The sequence below is a fragment of the Cydia fagiglandana genome, chromosome 17 (genome assembly GCF_963556715.1).
Source record: "Cydia fagiglandana chromosome 17, ilCydFagi1.1, whole genome shotgun sequence".
In the NCBI taxonomy this organism is placed as follows: Eukaryota; Metazoa; Arthropoda; class Insecta; order Lepidoptera; family Tortricidae; genus Cydia; species Cydia fagiglandana.
This window is the reverse complement of record NC_085948.1, coordinates 17209758-17233368: the sequence shown is the minus strand read 5'-3', so window position 1 is coordinate 17233368 and position 23611 is coordinate 17209758. Positions and strand designations below refer to the sequence as shown.

At 37.1% G+C, this 23611-nt stretch overlaps 1 protein-coding gene across 1 annotated transcript in view; it reads left to right on the top strand.

Moving 5' to 3' along the window:
- The window catches only part of LOC134672661 (phosphatidylinositol 3,4,5-trisphosphate 3-phosphatase and dual-specificity protein phosphatase PTEN), a 73407-nt gene that overhangs the window by 26041 nt on the left and 23755 nt on the right, over positions 1 to 23611 (top strand). Inside the window, exon 2 of the mRNA XM_063530619.1 lies at positions 14875 to 15047. Within this exon, the coding sequence (XP_063386689.1) occupies positions 14875 to 15047 (173 nt within the window). The remainder of the gene's footprint in view (positions 1 to 14874; positions 15048 to 23611) is intronic.

Genomic DNA, 23611 nt, shown 5'->3' with positions numbered 1-23611 from the left:
TGCACCAAGTGTGATGGTAGCGCTCACATTGTTAAGTGTTAACTGTACATCGGTGGACCTTATGCCTTTTGTAATAAGGTCCACCGCTATACAGTTAGGAGTGTTGGTGTTTGTACAGTTAAATACACAGAAAATGAAATACTGTTAAAAGCTTACATAAATCACAGAATAAATAATAGTACTAGGTACAAAAGCCTCACTCTCTAACAAAACGCGTCTGTCACGATCAGCACAGATATGGCCGCTAGGTGGCGACAGCGCCACGCGCGGCTTATGGCAAACCCCAAAATTGGGGTCGAACGGATGGACTTTTAGCTGACGCTGAAAGTGACGAAATCGCGGAGTGAGCCACGCCTGCTTAAACCTTATTATATCTTAGTTACTTAGATGTGAAGTATCAATATTTATTCTGAAATAAAATAGGTGGCCAAAATTTCATACAAGTTTTTTTGTCCGTTTTGTTACGGTCGGTTTTTGGTACAACTCTAAATACAAATGCCCAATTAAGACTGTTATGACGATATAAGTACTCTTGATATATGAGTGTCGATATTTCATGCATCTAAAGGTTAAACATAGAGCCGTTCAAAGACCTTTTTGATCTGAACGGCATCAGACGATTATCCCTCTTTACATGCGAGTAGTCAGCAATTCTACCCTTTATTTAATTGGATTGGCTGGGCACGGGCGGCGAAAGTTATACACGTAATATAATTAAGATAGTTCTTAATCGACTTTAAACAGCAGAGGGTTTTCAACGTCGGGTTTTTTGTGTATGTTACTCGATTTTTTTATCCCGGAAATCACCCCCGAAGAGGTGCAATGGGGGATGCAATTTGGACGAGAGTACAGTCGCCATCAGATGTATAGGAGCGGCCGAGGTGTTCACAATATCTGAACACGCACTCTAACGCCTTGTCAGTAGGGGCGTGTTCTGATATTTGTGAGCACCATGGCCGCTCCGATATATACATATCTGATGGCGACTGTACTAAGGGCCATTCGCACCATCCCACTAACCCGAGGTTAACTGGTTAAACCTGGAATTACCATGGTTGCCAATACAATTTGACACTGGGTTAATGGTCTAACCGGTTAACCCCGGGTTAGTGGGATGGTGCAAGTGACTAGGGATGATATATGATTATGGTCTTAAACCGAGTTCTAAAATCAGTTTATTGCGCTGCGGTTGGGTATTTAACAGGTGTGCATGGGTTGCAAGCGGGGTGAAATTTCGCTTTTTCGGACGTCGTGTTCGAACCTTCTAACAGGCGTGGCTCACTCCGCGATTTCGTCGCTTTGCTACAGGTAGCTAAAAGTCCATCCGTTCGACCCCAATTTTGGGGTTTGCCATAAGCCGCGCGTGGCGCTGTCGCCGCCTAGCGGCCATATCTGTGCTGATCGTGAGATCGTGCACTCTAAAAAATGAAGACCAACTAAGAGCAGTTTTCTCTTAGTTGACGTTAAGTTAATTACAACAATAATGATCTTATATAAATCAAAGAAAGCTGATTACTTAAAACAATAAGTGTATCTGTGATTGAAATAATAAAGTAGGTATGTTATTAATCCTAACAATTGTATACTTTGCATCTATTATTAACTTGTTGGCATAATTATGTAACGTAGGTTAATTCAATCCTTAACAATTTAATTAAAACAAATAAATATGTTAATAGTTATGAACATTTTAATAGTTTATTTGATTATTTTGTCTTTGTTGATTTACATAAGATTTGCTAGTTGAGTCAACTAAACATATAATATTTAGAACAACGAAGATAAAACACTCAATCCCATTATGATCAAGTTATTGTATTGATTACGAAACTAATATTCCATTCTACTAAGAATTATTTGTTAAATCGATTTTCTTAATAATTAAATTAAATAATCGGTTAATCCGATCAATCAAGAGATAAGTAGGGGGATCGCCTGTACACCCGCTCTCCGCCCCGCCCGCGCCCCTCTCGTGGCGCATGCGACCGAGCAGTCAGTCTCTGTAGCACGCAGTTGCGTTAAGCTCATTCAATTACTTATTCCTCTGGAAAAACCTGATGTGTACAAAGTTGATTGCAGTTGTGGTAGTTCGTACAGTGGGCATACCAAACGCACTATTGCCTGCAGAATTAAAGACCACATCGCTGCGGTCAAGAACAACGACGCTCGCAAGTCAGCTATTGCTCAGTGTCACCTTGAGTCGGGTATAAGTCACTGGATCGAGCTGCATAGTCCCAAGGTCATTTCGACAGCACGCCACTATATACCAAGATTGGTAAGAGAAGCCTTAATTCACAAATACAACAATTTTAATCGTGAAGATGGGTTTTTAAACTGTCAAATGTGTGGAATCTTGTGATTTGTTTGACTAAAAAACAACCAGTGATATCCGAATCAAACTCGCGTAGTGACACTGTGAGTGTAGTGTGCTTGGATAGACCAACAAGTGTGAACGTGATTGGACCAACTAGTGTTAACCCCCCGTATGCTTAGACACGGATCCGTGCGTGTGAATTTAAATGCAAAACGTTTAAATGAATAAATAACTTCTTATTATAATATTTTTTTGTTTTATTCATTTACCCCCTTTTTATAAAACTCTACGGGCTTGATTTAGTTTAATTATGTGTTATCCCTTTCTTTGTTGTTATATTTTATTCACTACCTATTCGTTTAAATTTGATAAATTTCCTTTGTGCTAGTTTTTATACGCGCCGTGCTGAATAAATGCTGGTCCTCGTACTCGCATTATACTCAAGGCATTAGTCTTAAATACTAAGTAGGTAATACAGATTACAGATTTATTTCAGATCTTTTTGAGGATCGGCCTAGGCCGATATGGCTTCACATTTCACAAGCACGCCTCCTCCCGTGTTTGTAAAGCTAAACCGGTCTAAGCCGATCGCCAAAAAGATCTGAAATAAATGTATAATGTATATTTTAGAATTTAAGACTAATTCCTTGAGAATAATAACGAGGACCACCAGCATTATTCAGCACGGCGCGTATAAAAACTAGAGATCTGAAAGAAATGTTTTAGTAAATGCGACAAAGTAAGTCATAGTACAATTGAACAAGAATGGTATTGTACTAAACAAGCTTCATAGTTGAAATGATTAAACAATTAAGATTCAAATTGAACAATATCTTAGTTCAGGCTAATAAGATTCATAAGTCGATGTAATCCTGTTCTTAGTTGAACTTATTTGGGTCAAATAGTTAATACAGTAATTCTTCATGTTAACATTGATTTACATCTTAGTTGAAATGATTAAACAATTAAGATTCAAATTGACCAATATCTTAGTTCAGGCTAATACGCCATAATTCGGTGTAATCATGTTCTTAGTTGAACTTATTTCGGTCAAATAGTTAATACAGTAATTCTTCATGTTAACATTGATTTACATCTTAGTTAAACTAACTTGTTTGTTTTCATTATCAAGCCCTTAGTTGATCTTACTAGGATCAATTAGTTAGCATAATTATTTTTCGTGTAAATATTGAACAAGATCTTAAATGGTTCAGTTACCTAACAATAGTAATAGCAATCAGAATTACCTTGTTTGATGTGTTTAAGTTCTTGTTAGGCTCGTATGGAATCAAGATGCTTGATTACGGCCATCAAGATATTGATAGGGCCAACCTAATTTTTTTTAGAGTGTGACAGACGCGTTTTGTTAGAGAGTGAGTCTTCTGTACCTAGTACTATTATTTATTCTGTGCCTGTAATTAATATATCATCATTCCAGTGATAGAGGTAGACCTTCGATTCTCGTTCGCGTTAGCCCCCTGACTCCCCTGAGGCACCATATCCAATATAGGCCCAATGTGTTCTTTCAGGCCCCTAAATAACTTTTGCACTTCGAAAGCTGAATGGTAATCAAGTACCCTGCACACCTAACACGAAACGCTTCAGCTACGTGTTTCGACATACCTAATGAGACGATTTATACTCGGCGCACGGATTCCGTACGCCCTGAATTCTATAACTAGCCGTGCAACATGTTGCGATCAACAATGTATGCCTTCCTGAATTTGCGCGGCACATTCTAATTCTAAATCTTGAATATAATGAATGGTGTTCAGTGTGTTTCACCTTTTGTACGCCAATGACCGATATATCTGGACCTCAGGTCCAACGCCAAAGACGGATTAATCGGTCACAGACTACAGAGCAACATAGACCTACATACATAACGCTCAATTTCAGTTTTGACACTTCGGTGACACGGCGTCGAAAAGGTTAACAATCCCTTCCTCGGATAGGCTCCAAGCTAAGATAAACTAGGATGGCAGGGCTTTACTGGTTTTGCGGGCTTTGTGCCCGAAGACCTCTATAATTAACTAAAATTCACCACCACCCAAAACAATGTTAGAACTAAGGGCCCCCCCACATCTAGCGTCTTTCGAGCGTCGGCGTCTGGTCAGCGCTATGGAAAATGACGTCGCTGCGCAGTTGCGTCGACGCTGCGTCGACGTTGCATAGAATTGTAGACGCCGACGCTCGAAAGACGCCAGATGTGGGGGGGCCCTGAAGGAAAGCAATTGAAAGATACCAGGCTGCTCTACCATGTTAAGTACCCGTGCAGCGAATATTCTAACGTATCCTGCATCGTTCTTGTTAACAGACATTTCTGCTTAGTACAGAAATAACTGAGAACCCAAATCAAATTGGATGACATTTAGGGAATAGGACCAACAAAAATCCATCCTTTAACATTGGAACCCCTGAAAAAAAATCACTCGTTTAAATGTCCATTTTTACAAGCTTTTTTAACTTGCCCTGTTCTGCCGATTGAGCTGAATTTTGCATACATACGTAGATCGGATGACAATGCAATATTATGATGACATAAAGCTGATCTGATGATGGAGACAGGTGGCCATAGGAACTCGGTGATAAAACAACGCAAACGCAAACTAATTGTGTTTGGGGTTAGAATTGTTTCGATGAGTATTAGTTGCCTGTGGAAAGAAAAGTACAGTCAGCGATCAAAGTTTGTACCAAAAATTTAATTTTTGCCAAAACCTTTTCGAGGATGGATCCTTTTCGCTAAACTAAGTCCAATTATAAAACTGGATAACTAATTAACCCATAATGACTCGCCGAACCGTTGACTTAATCACAACGTTACCGTACTTCGTGAAAATCGTGAACAATCGTTAATTCCTATTGATGATTCAACGCATAAAATTAATATTAATGGCGTTCGGACAGACAAGGTGACTGCATGGTCGATTATGTATTCGGCTCCCTACATACAATATGGGTGTTTCAGCTTTCAATTCGTAAATAGTTAAATTAGAATTAAAATGAATACAAAATAGTATTACTGCAGTGTTTTTGCCGCCAGAGTGCAGCACTAATTTGTTTAGTAAACCATAGAATTACTTATACATACCTACTAGGCCTTAAACAGTTTTTTGACAAGTTTTCACTATGACATTGATGCATCAAGGCGGTTTGTTTACAGGTGGCCTACTGCGAAACGCGAAAATCGAAATTTCTTTATCTGCCTCTCTATCGATCGAATAGGCAATAGTGATAGAGAGGCAGAAACCGAACTTTCCACTGTCTTGTTTCACGGTAGGCCATGTGATTGACCTAGTGACGCCCTCTACGCAGAGTTTTGCGTACTATTCCTTATTGAATCTTCATTTAAAATTTTGGCGACTAAACTGGCGTTCTAAACTGTCATGCGCTCAAAAGTTTAGGCTATTTATATCAAAACCAGCATCTTGTTTAACACATAAAACACAATTAACTAAATAGAAAACCTATATCACAATTTACGCATGAAAACTACCAACGCCACGTTTTCCTGATAACGTCATTTCATTATATTTGTATAAATGAATTTTTATCCCGTAATGGCACAGGGAAAACACCCACAAACGTTATGATCGGCCAGAACTACCTAAAGTATTGTTTACCTCATATTCTCTACCAGGGGCGGAGGTTCATTTGCTGCTAAATACTTCAGTGACGTAAAAAGTGAATTGTGTCAACATACACACAAACTGAAAAAGATGTCATAAACTAAAGTAAACAGCAAGCCCTCGGACCATCTGCTTCATAGGTAGGGTCAGTATTGACTAGGCGAGATCGGTCGTTAAGCTTATAAACCAAGAGTCTTTATTAGAGACACAAAATTTAACGGAGGTTTGGCATGTTTTAAGGGGCCCACAGATTACCAGTTCGCCGGACGATATCAGCCTGTCAGTTAATCGCAAAAGGTGAGAGTTCTGAACAACTGACAGGCTGATATCGTCCGGCGAACTGGTAATCTGTGCTGGGCCCCTATGAATAAGGGGGTACGTTGTACCAAAAAGCTACGTGATCCCAATCCCATGCGCTCTTGCTAACGCAACCTATGATAATACATCCTGATCCTGCATTCCCTTGCACACCGAGTCAGTAATCATAAATGCAACACCAAGTTCCATATCAACTGTTAGTCCGTAAGGTTCCATTTTTATTGGTTTCCCTAATATCCTGCGGTCGGCTTTGCATGAACGCTCCAGCGCAGTCTGTGGTTAAGCATCAACTCTGCGGTTGTCCGTATAAGGTATACTCGGTCGTGACGAATTCGTGACGCTCACACGTCGGTGTCGTCACGGGTGAGCTAATTTCACTTGCGTCTGTTCTGATGGTTATAAATATGTATGGGTTTACGAAGGCCAATAATTTGTAGGATCTTTTAGTTATAAGATCAAAGATAGATCTTAGATTTGTAGGATCAATTTGAAGAACAGCAGTACTGGGTCTTTCATCATCATGACATGTCATGGGAATGGGACAAATTATAATTGACGAAATATTGAAAAAAAAATTCTCTTTTCATAAATAATGATCATGAAGTGACCCATACGGTCCACCAAGACGCATTCGCGCAAATAATTCACACTTGTATTGTACGTTGTATCACATACAAATCGTGAATTTTACACATTAATGCATTGCACAACGCGTTACACAATTTACTAGAGTAATTATATATGTACATAATAACCTCGGTGATATTGTCAAATATGGACGCGAGTGTCTTCGTGGATTGTAACTAGTGATGGGCTGCGGAAACATTCCCGCTACCAGTAAGTTTCCATTTGGGAATATTACTAGTAAGTTACCAATGTTACCAGTAACATTCCCAAAAGGTGGTAACATACGAAACTGATGATAGTAATGATTTCTATGAGATAAAATAAGGTTAAAAAGTTATTTTCATAGTACAACGAGTTATGTAGGTATTGTAGGTACATAAATATGTCTTTCTCTTTCACACTTGGCATCTGTTTTCTCTTTCACTCAATCTGTTTCTTATCTCAATTGTTACCTGGACCCCTAGTCAGGGGGTTAGTCTTATCTAGAACACGGGTTAGAGTGAACGTATTATTTGTGATAAGGTGATAACTAGTGGATGGAGGACTGGATATGTTACAATGAAGCTGAAAAGTCAAGTGTATAGTCATTTTACCCAAAATACTATAAACAATAAAAAAAGTTTCACTTGCAACTTTTGCAGTGTTGTGTACAACTTTCGAAACGCAACAAAATTTGCATGTCATATTCTGAAATGTAAAAAGAGTCCCCAAGATGTAAAGGAGAGTTTTAGACAATATGACAAAAAATCAACAACATTATGTGACACTCAACTATCAAGTGACAGTGACCGTGCCTCTACATCGCAACATACAAGAGATGTAAGACCAGCATTGATGGACAAAGATGAGCAGGTAAATATATTTTTATCTTAATAAGGATCGTACCATAAAACTGACTCTCTTTTTATAAATTGCATATCAATGATTTTGCTAGAAATGATAGACTACTCATACTGAATAATTGCATTATATTTCTATCATTTACATTTTATTTTTTTATTTTATATAAACAAAATAAGTTAATGACCATGTGCAAATAAATACCACGACTCTTTCACTGTTATGAAGTGGTCATTGTCTAAAGGCGTGGTGATTCTTTTTAAATATGACTAGCTAAAACAATGGCCAGGACAGCGTGGTATTTATTTATTGCGAATATAACCACTAGTACTCTTAATGTACAGGGCGTTTATCATATTTTTGACGCTTATTGTTTCAGATGAATACATAAAGCTGTTGCAAGAGCAATGTATGTAACTGGCACACCTTTCTCTCATTTCGAGCACCCGCTATGGAACGAAGCATTTCATTTGATGAACCCTTCATACGGTCTGCCTTCGAGAAAGAGATTGGCTACATCGCTATTAGATGAAGAATATTCAGAAGTTCAGAGTGACATAGTGAGCAAAATCAATCAAGCCAGTGTTATTCACTTATCCATTGATGGATGGTCTAACCTAAGAAAAGAATCTATTTTAAATGTGATTCTTTATGCTCCGAAACCATACTTTTACAAATTTATAGAAACAAAGGAACAAAGACATACAGCCGAATATTTATGTGAAGAAGTCACAAACATAATCGAAGAGTTTCACCCGTCAAAGTTCGTTGCAGTTGTCACAGACAATGCTGCAAACATGGTCAGATTTGGGAAGCTCTTGCACGACAAATATGAACAAACTATATGGACAGGATGTTTGGCTCATACCCTACATTTATTTGTTGGAGACTTATTAAAAATCATGAAAATACGTCGGATTTTTGCATTTACAGTGAGAGTTATAAAAACAGTTACACGATCTCATATTCTTGGAGCAGAATTCCGAAGACTTGCGGAAGAAAAATGTATCAATACATCTCTTCAGTTACCAGTTAAAACAAGATGGGCAGTTATTTAGCATGCCTTCAAAGCTTTATAAAATCAAAAATTGTTTTACAAAATATCACAATAAATGAATCCACAACATCTTTAAGACCATACAAAAATAAAATATTAAACGAAGACACATGGACAGAGCTTCGCAGCCTGGAATGGTTTTTAGACCCCATAGTCCAATGGATATTCATTCTAGAAGGGGACTATTTCGCAGTACACTTAGTTTACAAAGCATTTAAAGAATTAGATGCATTGCTTAACAATTACCAAACGACAAATCTTCTTGAAAATAATTTAACAGATTTAAAAGCGAAATTTGAAGAACGAAAGGCAAATGCTCTGAAACCTATCCATTTTGCAGCGACAATCCTGGACCCGAAGAATCAAGGAGGACAATTAACAGATCAAGAAAATGTTGATGGATGCGAAATCATATTTAATTTTGGGAATGAAGCAACTAATATATTAATGGAATTATCTGACTACAAGACTCACAAAAACATCTGGGCAAAGGATTTTGTGTGGAAAATGGCAGCGGCTACAGAGCCAGTCACATGGTGGGAAACATTATTTTCCCATACAGCTTTAGGTAAAATTGCTGTTAAAATACTAACCATGCCTGCCACCTCTGCAGCGGTAGAGAGGTCCTTCTCTACATTTTCCAACATTCATACGAAACGAAGGAATCGGTTGAAGACAAACAGAGCGGGAAAATTGACATATATATCCCATAACTGGAAATTGTCTCATCAATCAGCATCACAAAAACCTATAGACCGAAGTATTACGACCAATGAGGATATTCCAGACGCTGATACTTCCGAATCTGAAGATGATTTTTCAGACGTTGAAGATGTGGAAGATTTAGATTCAAGTACATCTAATGACGTTTTATCTGCAGATTGAATATTCATATTTTAATAAGAATATAAAATATTTTAGTGATGTAAATTATACTAAATAACCTGTTGTGTAACTTTATAGTTGTTGATTTGTGTCCCTATTTTAATATGAAAGTAATAGTACATTATTGCAGAGGCCGGGAAAGGGCAATTCGTGGATGAGTTTCGATTTTGTCGGACGACGCGAAGCGGAGTCCGACAAAGAAGACGAATCCACGAATTGCTATTCCTGCCGAGGCATATATAGTGCTTTTCTCCAAACATGCGAGGAAATAAGCTAAAATAATTATTATTTAAGCATCAAGCATCACTCAAATCAAACCTTCACATCCAAAATGTCAAAAACAATTTCCCTCTTTAATTAATTTTTAAAAGTTAAAGGCACAAACTTATTCTGCCATTCAGTACCATTCAATATTCGTTCATTCAATATAATTGCGCAATATAGTTTGTCAAACCAACTTTTCAGTCAGTAAGAACCAGGAAAACTACACCCATCCTTTTCTTTTGGGTGCTAGTACTAGTGTAAGACAAAGATAGTATGATTCTCTTTGTCTATGTTTGAAATGAGAAAGTCCTTTGACAAACTATGTAAGCTTTATGAACACGGATGAGATTTAAAAAAATATAAAAATAATCTTTGATTTTATTAAGCAGTATTTGCACGATCATACACGTGAAATGATAGCTGATCGGGTCGTGTAGAAGCGGCTCGCGGCAATAATAATTGGCTGTTTGCGTTTTTTATTATTAAAAAGTAAAAAACACTACAGTAATAAGTTATTACTGTAGTGTTTTTTTACTTCCCGTCCGCTAGAACAGGACAGCGATAGTTTGATGTTTTTTAGTTAGAGTTTGACATTAACGAAGAACTTCCCGTACTATTTTTGCTACAGTAAGGTGAACATTTCCGAGCATATTGGAGAAAAATATTTTTATTCATGTAAATTATAGTAAATAAGCTCTTTTGTAACTTTTTAGTTGTTGATTTGTGTACCTGATCATGATCTGTATTATTATAAAAAATGTACAAAGCTGATTTTATTTTAAATAATTTAATTAATATTTTACATAAAACTGTAATCATTATTATACAAAATGTTGATTGTTATATTTTAATAATTAAACTGATTTATACCCATATTTTGTTTAATTTTACACAGTTAAGCATTACTTTATAGTGATAATAAAAACAACATTAAAATTAAAAATAAAATTTAACAGAACTTTATAGTTATTTCCAGATAGTATTATTCCCAGTAACTATGGAAAAATACCTGGTAATATTGGGAATATTACCGGTAACATTGGGAATTTACTCTCTCAGAGAATCCTTGACTGTTATATGACTGTAAATAATAGCATTGTTATTTATTTAAGTATTTAACACGAAAAAAGATATTCAATTCTAATAATTTTTCCAAAGTTTCTCAATGTTACCGATCCGGGGTAATGTTACTGGTAGCATTACCGGGAATATTCCCACTTTGAGTAAGTTACTGGTAACGACCCATCACTAATTGTAACATTGTATTGTAGAGGAGGTAATATGTTTTGTACCTTTCTCACTCACTGTGATGTCCGGATGTCCCTCCCTAACGCATGACACGTGCTCTTTCTCACTTACACGATGACAACTCGGAGTTGTCGCGAACCGATTGAGTGAATGAAAATTGTACCTATTACTGTGGGCTATGTTAAGATGGCATGATGGCAATACACATACGAAAATGTAACGGGATGAAATATGCTACGAAAAAACACACATTTCCATACATTACTTACGCATGGATTTGCGTTTTCCGTCGACGATTTTCGTCTTTGCTAGGGTGCTTACCGCGAAAAATTCCAGGTGAACAAATCCATCTCTATCTTTAAATATTCGAGTGACAGGGACGCAGATAGACAATTTTAGAATACCTATAGCCCATATCAAATATTCAGTCTCATTGCTGCCACGAAAATCGAAATTCCAGGAAAATAACCTCCATCTCTATTTTATAATATTAGAGTAATAGGGATGCAGGGCATGCAGGTAGACGATTTTCGTATGTCATAGCACATTCAAATTTTCTTCCACGTGGCTTGCTAGATGGTGCCTAGACAAGGAAGTTTCACCGTCGATTTAAAATTCAATGCGGCAGGTTAATGTCTTGCAGATTTATCATATTTGGTTTGGAAATGAGATCGTTTTCTAGACATTAGCATAAACAACAGATCTTCTGACAGGTTTGACTTACTTGCGTATAGTTTTTTAGCTTCTCGGGTCGGATAAATCATTTGTATGGTATGGATATAGATAGGCCGTTTTATTCAAAGTTGTACACTACCCTTAGCCTTTTCTTTCAGGTAATTTTTATGCTAAGTATTTCTCATGAAAGGTTCCCTGAGGTTTCTTAAAGTATTTCCTTCTATTTTGTTACCGATTGGAATTCAAAATCTTGGGACACTTTTATTCTTCTATCATTCCGAGATTTATGAGTTGGTTAGTCTTTAATAACTGGCCACCTTATACTAAAAGTGAATTCTATTCACCTATAACTATGCATTTTTGTAAACCTTATTTCATTGAAAAAAATCTTGTACACAATTAGATTTTTTACCGCTAAGGAAACGTAAAGGACTCTTACCTTGAATGTAACTGTGTCAAGTCGTCAAGCGCTTTTCCGCATAACGGACAATGTCACCGTAATTACATGTCTAGAAAAACTTAGACACTGATTAAGCTTACTTAAAGACTAAGTTAAGCGGGTTAAACTAAGCTCATTTATAGATTACGGGCTTCAACTGAAAGTTCACATTAGCTTTCTTTAAAACGTAATCCAAATCCAATTTGTTGTTGTTGACTTGTAGGTAACTTTATTTTTTATTTGTATGCATCGGACGATGTTATTCGAATATTGCAACTTTATGTGTTTATTTTGTTTTGTTACAATGTCACATATGATGAGTTTTGAACGTTCACATAGGAGTAAAGACACGGACTTAGATTATTGAGCCCTTTAAGGTTTACATTACATTAGACATTTTATACCGCTAATATTGACAATGACAACCAAATATTAGCTTAAACCTTAAATGGATGAACAATTAAAGTTTGTGACCGTACATTAAGTTGATTTAGCAAAAGCCTTCGACATGTTTATGTTTTGTAATAAGTTTTCGGGGAATTTACATTGGCCCGTCAATGATCTAAATTAGTTTCCGATATCAAGAAATTTAATTTAATTTACATATGTGTAATAATACTAATAATATTAACACAAGCTATTTTAACGAACAGGCTAACCTTATTTCAAATAATACCACATAAGGTGTTCCACAGGGTCACATTCTAATACCGCAACTATTTCTCCACTATATAAACAATTAAGTTACAATGTAACGCAAGAGTATCAAGTTTATACAAAAAGCTTAAATTCAATGTCATGGAAAGCTTCTCAAATGTTAATAAGATTATAGTCTTCGAAATCCGAAGATCCGCTGTATTAATAACAACACAAGTAACCATAGCTAGACCTTATGCCTTCGCATTAAGGTATATGAATTATCAGTTAATAATGTGTACGGTGGTAATGCTGTCAACAGTGTCAACGTAACCTGCCCACGGAGTGTCCGGTGTAGAATTACATGGAGTTTCACGCATCAATGCGTTTTGGTGTATCCATCGTGGAATCGTTAACCACGACTGGAAAGGGCACTGTTACTTTGTTAACATGATGCTGACCGTAGCTTTTATCGGCTCGCCTAATAGAGTCTTCTGGTGACCAGAGGGCTGTCCACTGGCCACTATTTCGCACAGCGTATAACTATCTTTATTCAGCGAAGAAATACGGCCAGCCTTCTGGGCTCCTTGCCCGTTGACAGTGATCTGGGCCAAATTTTTTATCTTCATAGATTTTTGCATCATGAAATTGAATTCATCAAAAATGTTGACTTTTGCTTCTGCTACATTCTTAGGAATGTTAATAATTTTAGAAATAAATCCCACATCTTACAAACCCGAGCCAAAACAGATGGCCTAAATGTAAATGTTAACAACGTTGACCTTATTCTACTTAGGACAAAGCATGTTTTTGACATAATTAAAGCATGAACAAAGATCTTTGTAACCGACGCCTACCAAAACACACGAAGAATGGACTTTTTTTCTTTGTAGTATTTAAACTATAAATACTTTTAATGGATCTCTATAATAAAATTTTAAGACGAACAGCATCTATTTGGCCTTTTGAAATAGCTCTTTCTAGTTGCACCGACCTGACCGAACATTACTAATTCCCTGGTATTAGCGCGGTGGTAGACGGTCACCCTCGTTATTTTAATTAATTTTCCGTCGTATTGTTTGGCCCCACAATGAATGCTTTATGCTACCCACCGGAACTATAACGAAATTAAAACCGCTTCGATTACTAAAACTTTGGACCTTTCAGAGGACATTTTTGGGATGGAAATTTTCAACTTTAGTTGTTCTCGACATTTTCGGGGCTCTCACGAGTTTAGGAACTAATTGGGATAATTGTAACTGTACGTGACTACGGTGCGGTTGGAGATAGAAGTTTAGATAGGTACATAACCTTGGAGAAATAGCATGTACCTAACTTTATAAACGTGCTTTAAATGCCTGAAAGGATAGCATTGAAACAAAGCTCTAATTTCTTGGTTAGCTGGCACAATTAAACTGACACTTTGACAAATCACAAACGGAGTTTATTTATAAGTATTTAGATATCTCCGAAGATACCGAAACGATACTTACAGAAGAATGATAATCATATTAATCATTTATTCGTCGCATACATGATATGTTACATAACATGATACAGGCAGTGTCACATAGTAATTTACCAAGGTCATTCTAAAGTTCCTAAACTAATAAAAAGTTGACACACCTGCTATTTACCTGCAATCTGAATATCAAAGTTGCTTAAACCCTTGTTTGTGTATTATACGGATCCAATGTTACGTCATATTAAAGCATTTTTTTTTCGAGAACTATTTTTTCATGCAGCATGACCGAGGTTTGAACTTTTGAACCGACCATTTTTGACTACCACACACATTTTTTTTAACCTACTTTGGTGAACAATATAAAATATAAAAGGTTAAATTAATTCTCATTTGCCAGACATCACCAGAATCTTTGCAAATTTTTTGTTAAAAAACCTGTTCTCTCCAACATGTCTTTCCTTAACCCCGCAACCCCAGATATCACAGATCGGCTGATAGCCATGGGTTTCCCGGCGGAGAAGCTAGAAGGAGTCTACAGGAATCACATCGACGAGGTCTACAGGTTCCTCGAGCAGATGCACAAGGACCATTATAAGATTTACAACCTCTGCTCTGAGAGGTCCTACGACTCTGCAAAATTTCATGAGAGGGTGAGTCTTTTGATCTTTTTACTTGTGGTCTTACTTTTATCCTTTATAACTGAACTTTGCTTTTTACTTAATTAATTTATTTTATTTTCACTTTATTGCACAAGGAATTCTCTACCAGTCAACCTTCGGGCAAAGCAGATAACTTGTAACCGTAAAATAAATTATTTATTCTTGTTACTTCCATCCGCCACTGCCTATTTTCAAAACAGAACAAAGTCCCTGACTTATCATAGTCATTATAATTTGACATTAGCACACTCTGTCATTGCAAATAGCATGTAGAATTGGCTTGCGGTCCGACTATTTGTTATTATTTTTTGTTTCATTCTCAAGTTTAACATTAACACTGTCTTCGATGGGTGACACTTTATCGGACAGTTTTGCATCTTTGCTATTGCAAATGTTATTACGTTTACAAATTATTAGTGTGGAACTGTGGACGATGGTAGTCAAGATGACATCTATCTCTAAATCCACAATCTGTTGTCATTTCAACCCGTAATTGGCTTAGAGATTAACACTAACGACATGTATGTTTTGATACCGGCTTCCAGCATTACGTGAGATCTATCTTGGGATTCTGTTATCAGAATATTGTGACTATGAGATAAACCTCGTCAATTCGAACGTCATTCACTGAATCTTTTATCTAATCTCGGAGGATATTAGAGAAATTGTATGTTTTTCAAGATTATCCTGACACTTTCTTTGTTTTTGTGTGCATACAACAAATTTGAATAACAATACTACATGATCATTTGAACGTAGTTCAGTGGCTAATGTTCTAATCTGCAAAACTCTGTCATCAAGATGTAAAACTTTTGTCAAAATGAAAGAAAGTTTAAAATCTTGACCCGACTAAAGTTTTTTCCTCTAAGTATGAAGAACCTCTTTCTGTTTGAAAGTGGGTACGAATGATTGAATTCACATTCATTAAAATCGTCCAAGTAGTTTTGACGCTACTGTCAAATACACACATTGTAACATTTGTAACCCATGCTCTTTGCTTTGCCGTATTCGGGTAAAAACCCAGAATAAACTGGATTAAATTATTTTTTGCATAACAACAAGGATTGCATAAATACAATAAAGTTGATCGCGGTTATCATGCAAGCTGTGACAACAAATAAACATACACGGCCTTGCCTCGCTAAAAAGGCGTATGTGCCTTTTAAACAACGCACCATGCTAAGGAAAACCAACCTTATAATCTTAGGCGAATTGTATAGGAAATTCCTGTAAGTGCTTCCTACATTAAGACTCATTTTTCTTTAAGGACGTTTTGTAGATAAGTTATTTCGTAGCTGCGGTTTTGTAGTTTGTGGTCTGAGTCATACCTATGTGTTACGTGTGGTGCCTCACGCATATGGTTCTCTGGTAGGTATTTGGATTGCAATGCTTTCTGCAATTTAGTTGATACCAAGCCTCAAAACAGGTTTCAAGTATACCGGTTACAAAATAACGGTTTTTGGAACGAAACCAAAATGAAAAGATTTTACGTTAAATTCATGGTAACGGGTTGAATATTTAATCGGTATCGAAGCTTTCGTTCCTTCCCTTGGGCTTTCATACTCATACCGTTCGTAGTGTAATATTTATTATAATTTATAAATAACATTGGTAGCTACCAACATACATAAAATCATATTACTCTTTGCATAAAATAGTGCTAAATAAAATAGTAGAAATTTAATAAAATGGAACTAAAAAAATCCATTCAAGATTGTTGCCATGTTTTACGTCAAAAATGTGACAGTTGCGTAGAAAGTGGCGCCCTCATTTATTTTCTAATGTCGTGCTGTAGGTATAGCTTTTTACCTGAGGTCCATGCAATCAAAGCATTTTAGACGTTAAAGACTGAAGTAAAAGACATTTTGACTGGAGTTTAAGATCTAATGTTTTACCAAAACAACATGTTGGCGATGTTTGCAAATATGTATAATAATAAATTAGTAGATTTAGTAGGAAACAAAAGTGGTTCATACTAGGAAACGCGAAAAAATAATTATGTATCCTGTTACACCCTCGTGGTGTGATTTTATTGCGCACTTATATATCACGTTCGTTACGTCGGCGTGAGGTCAGAGTCAGACACAGTGACATACCTACGGGAAAACGTTGCACTACTTATTTTAAGTAAGAATTTTTTTGGATATTTGTTAGAAATTTTTTGTGTCCGACAGAACCGGAATTTTTTCACCAAAGTAATTTTAAAACTAACACGGGACTTAATTGCGTAAAACTTATGTTTATAGCCTGACGTTTCGAACGTGACGTTACGTTCGTCGTCATAGGCAGGCCACCATTAACTTTAAATAGTGTAAATTAACCAAACATAAGTTTTAGTGGTAGTTAGTTCAAAGCTCTTTCCTTTGGAATGAACTGTCGCCCGCGGTATTTCCGGACCTTCCTTGGGAATTAACTATCCCCCGCGGTACTTCCGGGCCTTCCTTGGGAATGAACTGTCCCCCGCGGTATTTCGGGACCTTCCTTTGGAATGAACTGTCGCCCGCGGTATTTCGTGACCTTCCTTCGGAATGAACTGTCGTCCGCGACCTTCCTTTGGAATGAACTCTGTCGCCCGCGGTAATTCCGGACCGATACGATCATCAATCCTTCAAGAATAGAGCGTTCCCGACGAACGCACCTGCAACCCCTCTGGTGTTGCAGGTGTCCATGGGCGACGGTAATTGCTTACCAACGGTCGATTCGTCTGCACGTTTGCCTTCTACCACGTGTCCCAAAATTCAACGATAAGCTGGCACCAGAAGATGGACCTGCTAATGACTACTCGAGGAAAAAAAAGAAAAAATATATCTCAATTTTTTATGGAATTACAAAAAAAATTAAAAGGAGTGGTATTTTTAACCGATTCGTTGCGTGTTCCATTTTCGAAAACTTTTGGCTGTGGCGCGGAAAAACCATTTCATGACACGGCAACCATGCCATGCGCCATAGAATATGATGACACTCCTCCCGTGTCATACGCCACACGTAAAAAACATTGATGACACGGGCAGGCGTGTCATCAGCCCCGAATCGGTTAACGACCATGTCTACAATTTTTTTAATTATTTATCCTCGAGTAGCCATGAGCAGGTCCATCTTCTGGTGCCAGCATATCGTTGAATTTTGGGACACGTTGTATATAGAACTCATTCTACCGTACCATAATGAAAAAAAAAAAACAAAAAAAAAACGGTCACCCATCCAAGTACTGACCACTCCCGACGTTGCTTAACTTTGGTCAAAAATCACGTTTGTTGTATGGGAGCTCCATTTAAATCTTTATTATATTCTGTTTTTAGTATTTGTTGTTATAGCGGCAACAGAAATACATCATCTGTGAAAATTTCAACTGTCTAGCTGTCACGGTTCGTGAGATACAGCCTGTAGCTCTACTATGAGTTCCGTGAATGACAGTGAGAAGTGAAGATAGTGAGAAAGTTAAGGAAAATGTATGGAATAATTGTACAGTGCCTCTACCGGTCACGTAAAGAACTAAAAATTTCAATTTGTACCATGAGTTACAAACGTTTTTACGCGAGTTTTCCATACTTGCCTAACTTCACACCTAAAACGCTCTCTTTCTAATTATATAATGAAAACTGAGCCAGAATTATTCTGCGTAAATACTTTACGCGAGTAAACGTGACAGATGTTATGGAAAAATACGTGCGTTTCCAACGTGACATTTCTGTCAACTTGTAAACACAACAAATACGCAGATTTTTCACGAATATCAATGCAATTTTCAACGTAATATGTATAAATTTATAACAGTATGTGAACTTCAAGCAAAACTTTTAGGGATAAATCAATTAATAGTTCGATAAAAGGCTGATTTAGTACAAAGGTAATGAGTTATACTTGACATCATATTTTCCTATTTCTACTGCTACATTTGCGAAAATCACATTGCTTACGAGCAGTTTTTGGTTTTAGGCAAGAAGCTGATTGAAAACAACATTTCCATGAAAACCCGGATTGCATCATGTATGCATGTAGAAGTTACATATGTATTAAGAATTAAGGCTCAATACAAGGAGCGGTACATAGACATGTTGCTGTTTTTGTTGCTGGGTGCACATAACACATAGTAAGAATAAGACATACCGCAAGACCTATTATAATATTTACACAAGAATTGCTACGTATTTTATTAAGCATTATTATCTTAAATAAAATAAAACATACAAATGTTCTGTGGGTTTATTTATTTTTCTTTAAGTAAGTATTATTTTATTTTCCGTTGTTCAAATTATTGTGTTTGGTACCTAGGTAATCGTTTTTCATGTCAACTTGGTAACAGGAAATATAAAACTTTCTTCAAAAACTTTTGCTGGTGGTTCTGAATCTGAAAATTTAAATAAGATTTAAACACATTTATTGCCAAAAACCCGCTGCGTGGGTTCATTTTGTATTGGAAATGGGGCGCTTGGCACTGAAATATACTCGAGATCATATAGGTACTACCGTACTATAAAATTAAAATCGCTATTAAGGTCATACGTAGGGTCTGTGCGGAAAGAGAAGAGTCGTAGGTATAATGTATGGGCTCCCCTAAATTTCACGACTTTTCTCTTTCCGGACACTCTATTAGATAATGTTACTTAGCAGTAGGAGACGGCCGCTGTCATGATGCGGACTGAAGCGGACCATTATAATACATACCTATTTTAAGATTTCTTCTCATGTGTGTATTATTTTCATCATAGGTAATAAATATGTAGCCAAAAGTAGCCTGTATAATCGCGCCATATACTTTGCTTCCTATTTTTTAACACGCAATGTCATAATTTTAACTCGATTATTAATGATGTTTACGTAATTATCATATTTTGCAATTTTTGTCTTGAATACAATTATATTTTAATTTATACATTGTTTACTAACATTGATGTGTTTATTATTTTCGTAACTATGGCAACGTCAAATCTTTAAAAAATTGTAGAATGAAGGTTGAGTCAGTAACAAAGTGACAAAACTGGTCTTAGAGCATTTAATAACTGGAGTGGCCATTGAGTGCTTACTGTTAGGATTTAGGATTAGGGTTCCAAGCAGGAAAGAAAAGCTTGTTTTAACACCATATTGGTAATGTTTATTAATCTCAAGCAAGACTACATAGTAATGGCGTCTCATACGAGAAGAAAGAACACCTACATTTGTTTTATATTGACAACCGAATAAATCAAATATCATAGTCATAGTAGTCTCGAAGGTATACTCTTTATTTTTTTGTTGACATTATTACTTACCCCTCTGCCGAAAAACTTGCACAATTGTGCAAACTTTTGTATGGACCGACATGGCTATTTGTACGATACGTACAAATCATGTAGAAATAGCAATACATTGCTACTGACTGTTTTGTAAAGAAAATGACAGCGATGACATCTCCCTTCTAAATGCTCTTAGTGGATGGTAGAGGTAAGGAATACAATCTCCGTGTAATTAATAATGAAAAAGTGTCCGTCAAAAACCTTAAGAGGGAAGTATACTACGTAATCGTCCATACAAAAAGAGCTAGGTAGAAAAAACTAGGTTTATGGGTTTTCTTTTTTTTGCTACTCTGGAGAGATTTAGAAAAAATATAATAGCTGACAGCGTGCCCAGTTTTTGCAAATATTCTCCCTTAAAGGAGTTTTCTCATAAAGTCATAAAGGATTCTCCTTACCTCTACCCTCCATATTCACGGCTACCATCAGTATATGTAACATTACTTTCTGTGCATCTCACTTGCACTAATATGTGAGAGCGAGATGCATAGATAGTAAATTACGTAGACGTGAGAAAATGTGTCAATTTTGTTATTTAGTTCTTTAGGTGAATCCTAGAGGCGCTGTATAAAACTCCGATAACTCTTGCTCTGTTTTTTAGTATACTTAGAAAGGGACAGCATCGTTTGGAGTGGAGTGAAGTTAGGTACATAAGACCGTAAAGAAACGTAAAACGTGACTCACGGCACGTTTATTCACTGAAAGTAAGTGAAAAATACTCTGCCAACTGATAGTAGAGCTACTGGTGACAGACGGACGGACGGACGGACAGCGAAGTCTTAGTAATAGGGTCCCGTTTTACCCTTTGGGTACGGAACCCTAAAAAATGGGTCTTAGAATGTGTTCCGTTTCTTTTGACAGACTGTGCTGCTTTTGTGCATTGTTTTGGCTAAAAATTACACAATTTAGCCGAAACATTGCGGTTCAGAAGCTCATTCACTCGTATCTATGTTTTTATATTTACACTTCTGTATAATAAATTACACATTCGTTATCAAATGGCATAAAAAATAATCGTAAACATAACACGAAACGTTCCAAAATAAGCGGTCCTACACGTGGAGATTGTTAACTACGTAGCTTTTACACATTGCCTAAAATTATTATTTTAATTTATTCAACGATGTCCATATTGCATAATGTATATCTTGCAGACTTCTAAACATAAACATAAATCATAATTTAAAAATAACATTGCTATTTAAAAACTTGAATAGGTATATTTTATAATTCATAATTAGCATACTTTTCAACTATTAATTTTTATCAATGTTACAAAATATAAATCCACCGCTTCGGGCAAGCAAAGGCACTTGCAACACCGCAGGTGTCCTTAAGCGACGGTGATCGCTTACCGTCAGGCGATTTGTCCGCTCCTTTGCCTCGTATAAAAGGAAAAATATAGTGAAGAAAACTGCATACAACTGGAAAGAAATTCTGGAAATCAACTCCCAATGTGAAATCGGGTAGAACTTTGTATCAAATTGTTTGTTTTATATCATATTTGTAGCCTTATCAGTCCAGAAACTTCTCGCCCGAACGGCGCGAAGAAAACTAAATGCTAGACTAGATGTCGCCGCTGTCGATAGATAAGGAACGAACGGCTCGCGAAGATAGTCTATCCAGTTTAGACGTCGACCACTTTAAGTAGACCTTGTCGATTATTTAACCCATTCGGTGCTGATGACACGCCTGCCGTGTCATCAATGTTTTTTACGTGTGGCGTATGACACGGGAGGAGTGTCATCATATTTAGCGCATGGCATGACTCCGTGTCACGAAATGATTGTTCCGCGCCACAGCCAAAAGTTTTCCAAAATGGAACACGCAACGAATCGTTTAAAGGGGTCTTGGAAAATATGTTGTAAACTCTGTTCTTCAGCACAATCGTGACAGACAGGAGACTCCTAATATACGATGACTATATAAATCTAAACGGGTAGACATTGGACTTCGGAATAATAAAGGCAAAGGAGAGGCTTGGTGCATTAAAAAACGACCTCATGTGGTCGCAACCCTCAGTCATGAGGTAATTAGGAAGAAGAAACTAGCAAAGCAAGCAAAGGTAAAGGTAAAGGTGTAGCAAGTAGAGGTGCAGGAATTGAAAAAGGCAAAAAGGAGCAAAGTTGAACGACCTTGCTTGTGTTGTGTTGTGACTAACGCTATCTCGGGCACGTGTGGCGATTCTAGGAAGGCGTTGTTCGGTTCGCGGTAAGCCGAGCCGTGATAACTTATCTATTCACAAACCGCTTTACTCGTCCGTATACGAGTCTCAAAACGAAAATCGAAACACAAACTAGTGGCTTTGTGACTTATAGACCTCGTGATGGGTCATTCTCTAATTATCATCATCTTCCTCGCGTTGTCCCGGCATTTTTGCCACGGCTCATGGGAGCCTGGGGTCCGTTTGGCAACTAATCCTAATAATTGGCGTAGTGCCTAGTTTTTACGAAAGCGACTGCCATCTGACCTTCCAACTTAGAGGGGAAACTAGGCTCACTCAACGAAGTAAGAATTATTAATATTTACATTTCTAACATCGTTGCGTCATTTTCAACTCACAATGATCTTAACTCTATAGACCCCACTAGCGCTTAAGTGCTTTATGCAAATTTTCACCATTTTGTACTTTTTCCAAAAACCGTAATGGCAGTAAAATTCTAGCTAACTACCGGACCTGCTCACAAAATTTCACGAGAATCTTTTGATAAATGCGACCAGAGGGCCTACCCTACCGCGAACCACGACGTGTTGCCTTCCTGTCACACTTGCGTACGAATTTACAAGTGCGACAGAGAGGCAACACGTCGAACGTGCTTCGTGGTAGGCCCTCTCCAGAGAACATCCGGACATACGATACGAAAGATTCTTTTGTCCAAGCTGAAACGGAAACCTTCGTTAACGCTCCGTCAATAATGTAAATAGTCACGTGGGTTTTCGTAGCATCTGTCATCCGATACATTTTTAGGGTTCCGTACCCAAAGGGTAAAAACGGGACCCTATTACTAAGACTCCGCTGTCCGTCTGTCCGTCCGTCTGTCTGTCACCAGGCTGTATCTCATGAACCGTGATAGCTAGGCAGTTGAAATTTTCACAGATGATGTATTTCTGTTGCCGCTATAACAACAAATATTAAAAAGTACGGAATCCTCGGTGCGCGAGTCCGACTCGCACTTGTCCAGTTTTTTCTTTTTCGTTTGACGTTTGTCGATGTACGATTGTCATCTTGACTAGGCCCCCAGGGTACAATTTTATTTCTTATTACAAATGAGTAAGATGGAAAAG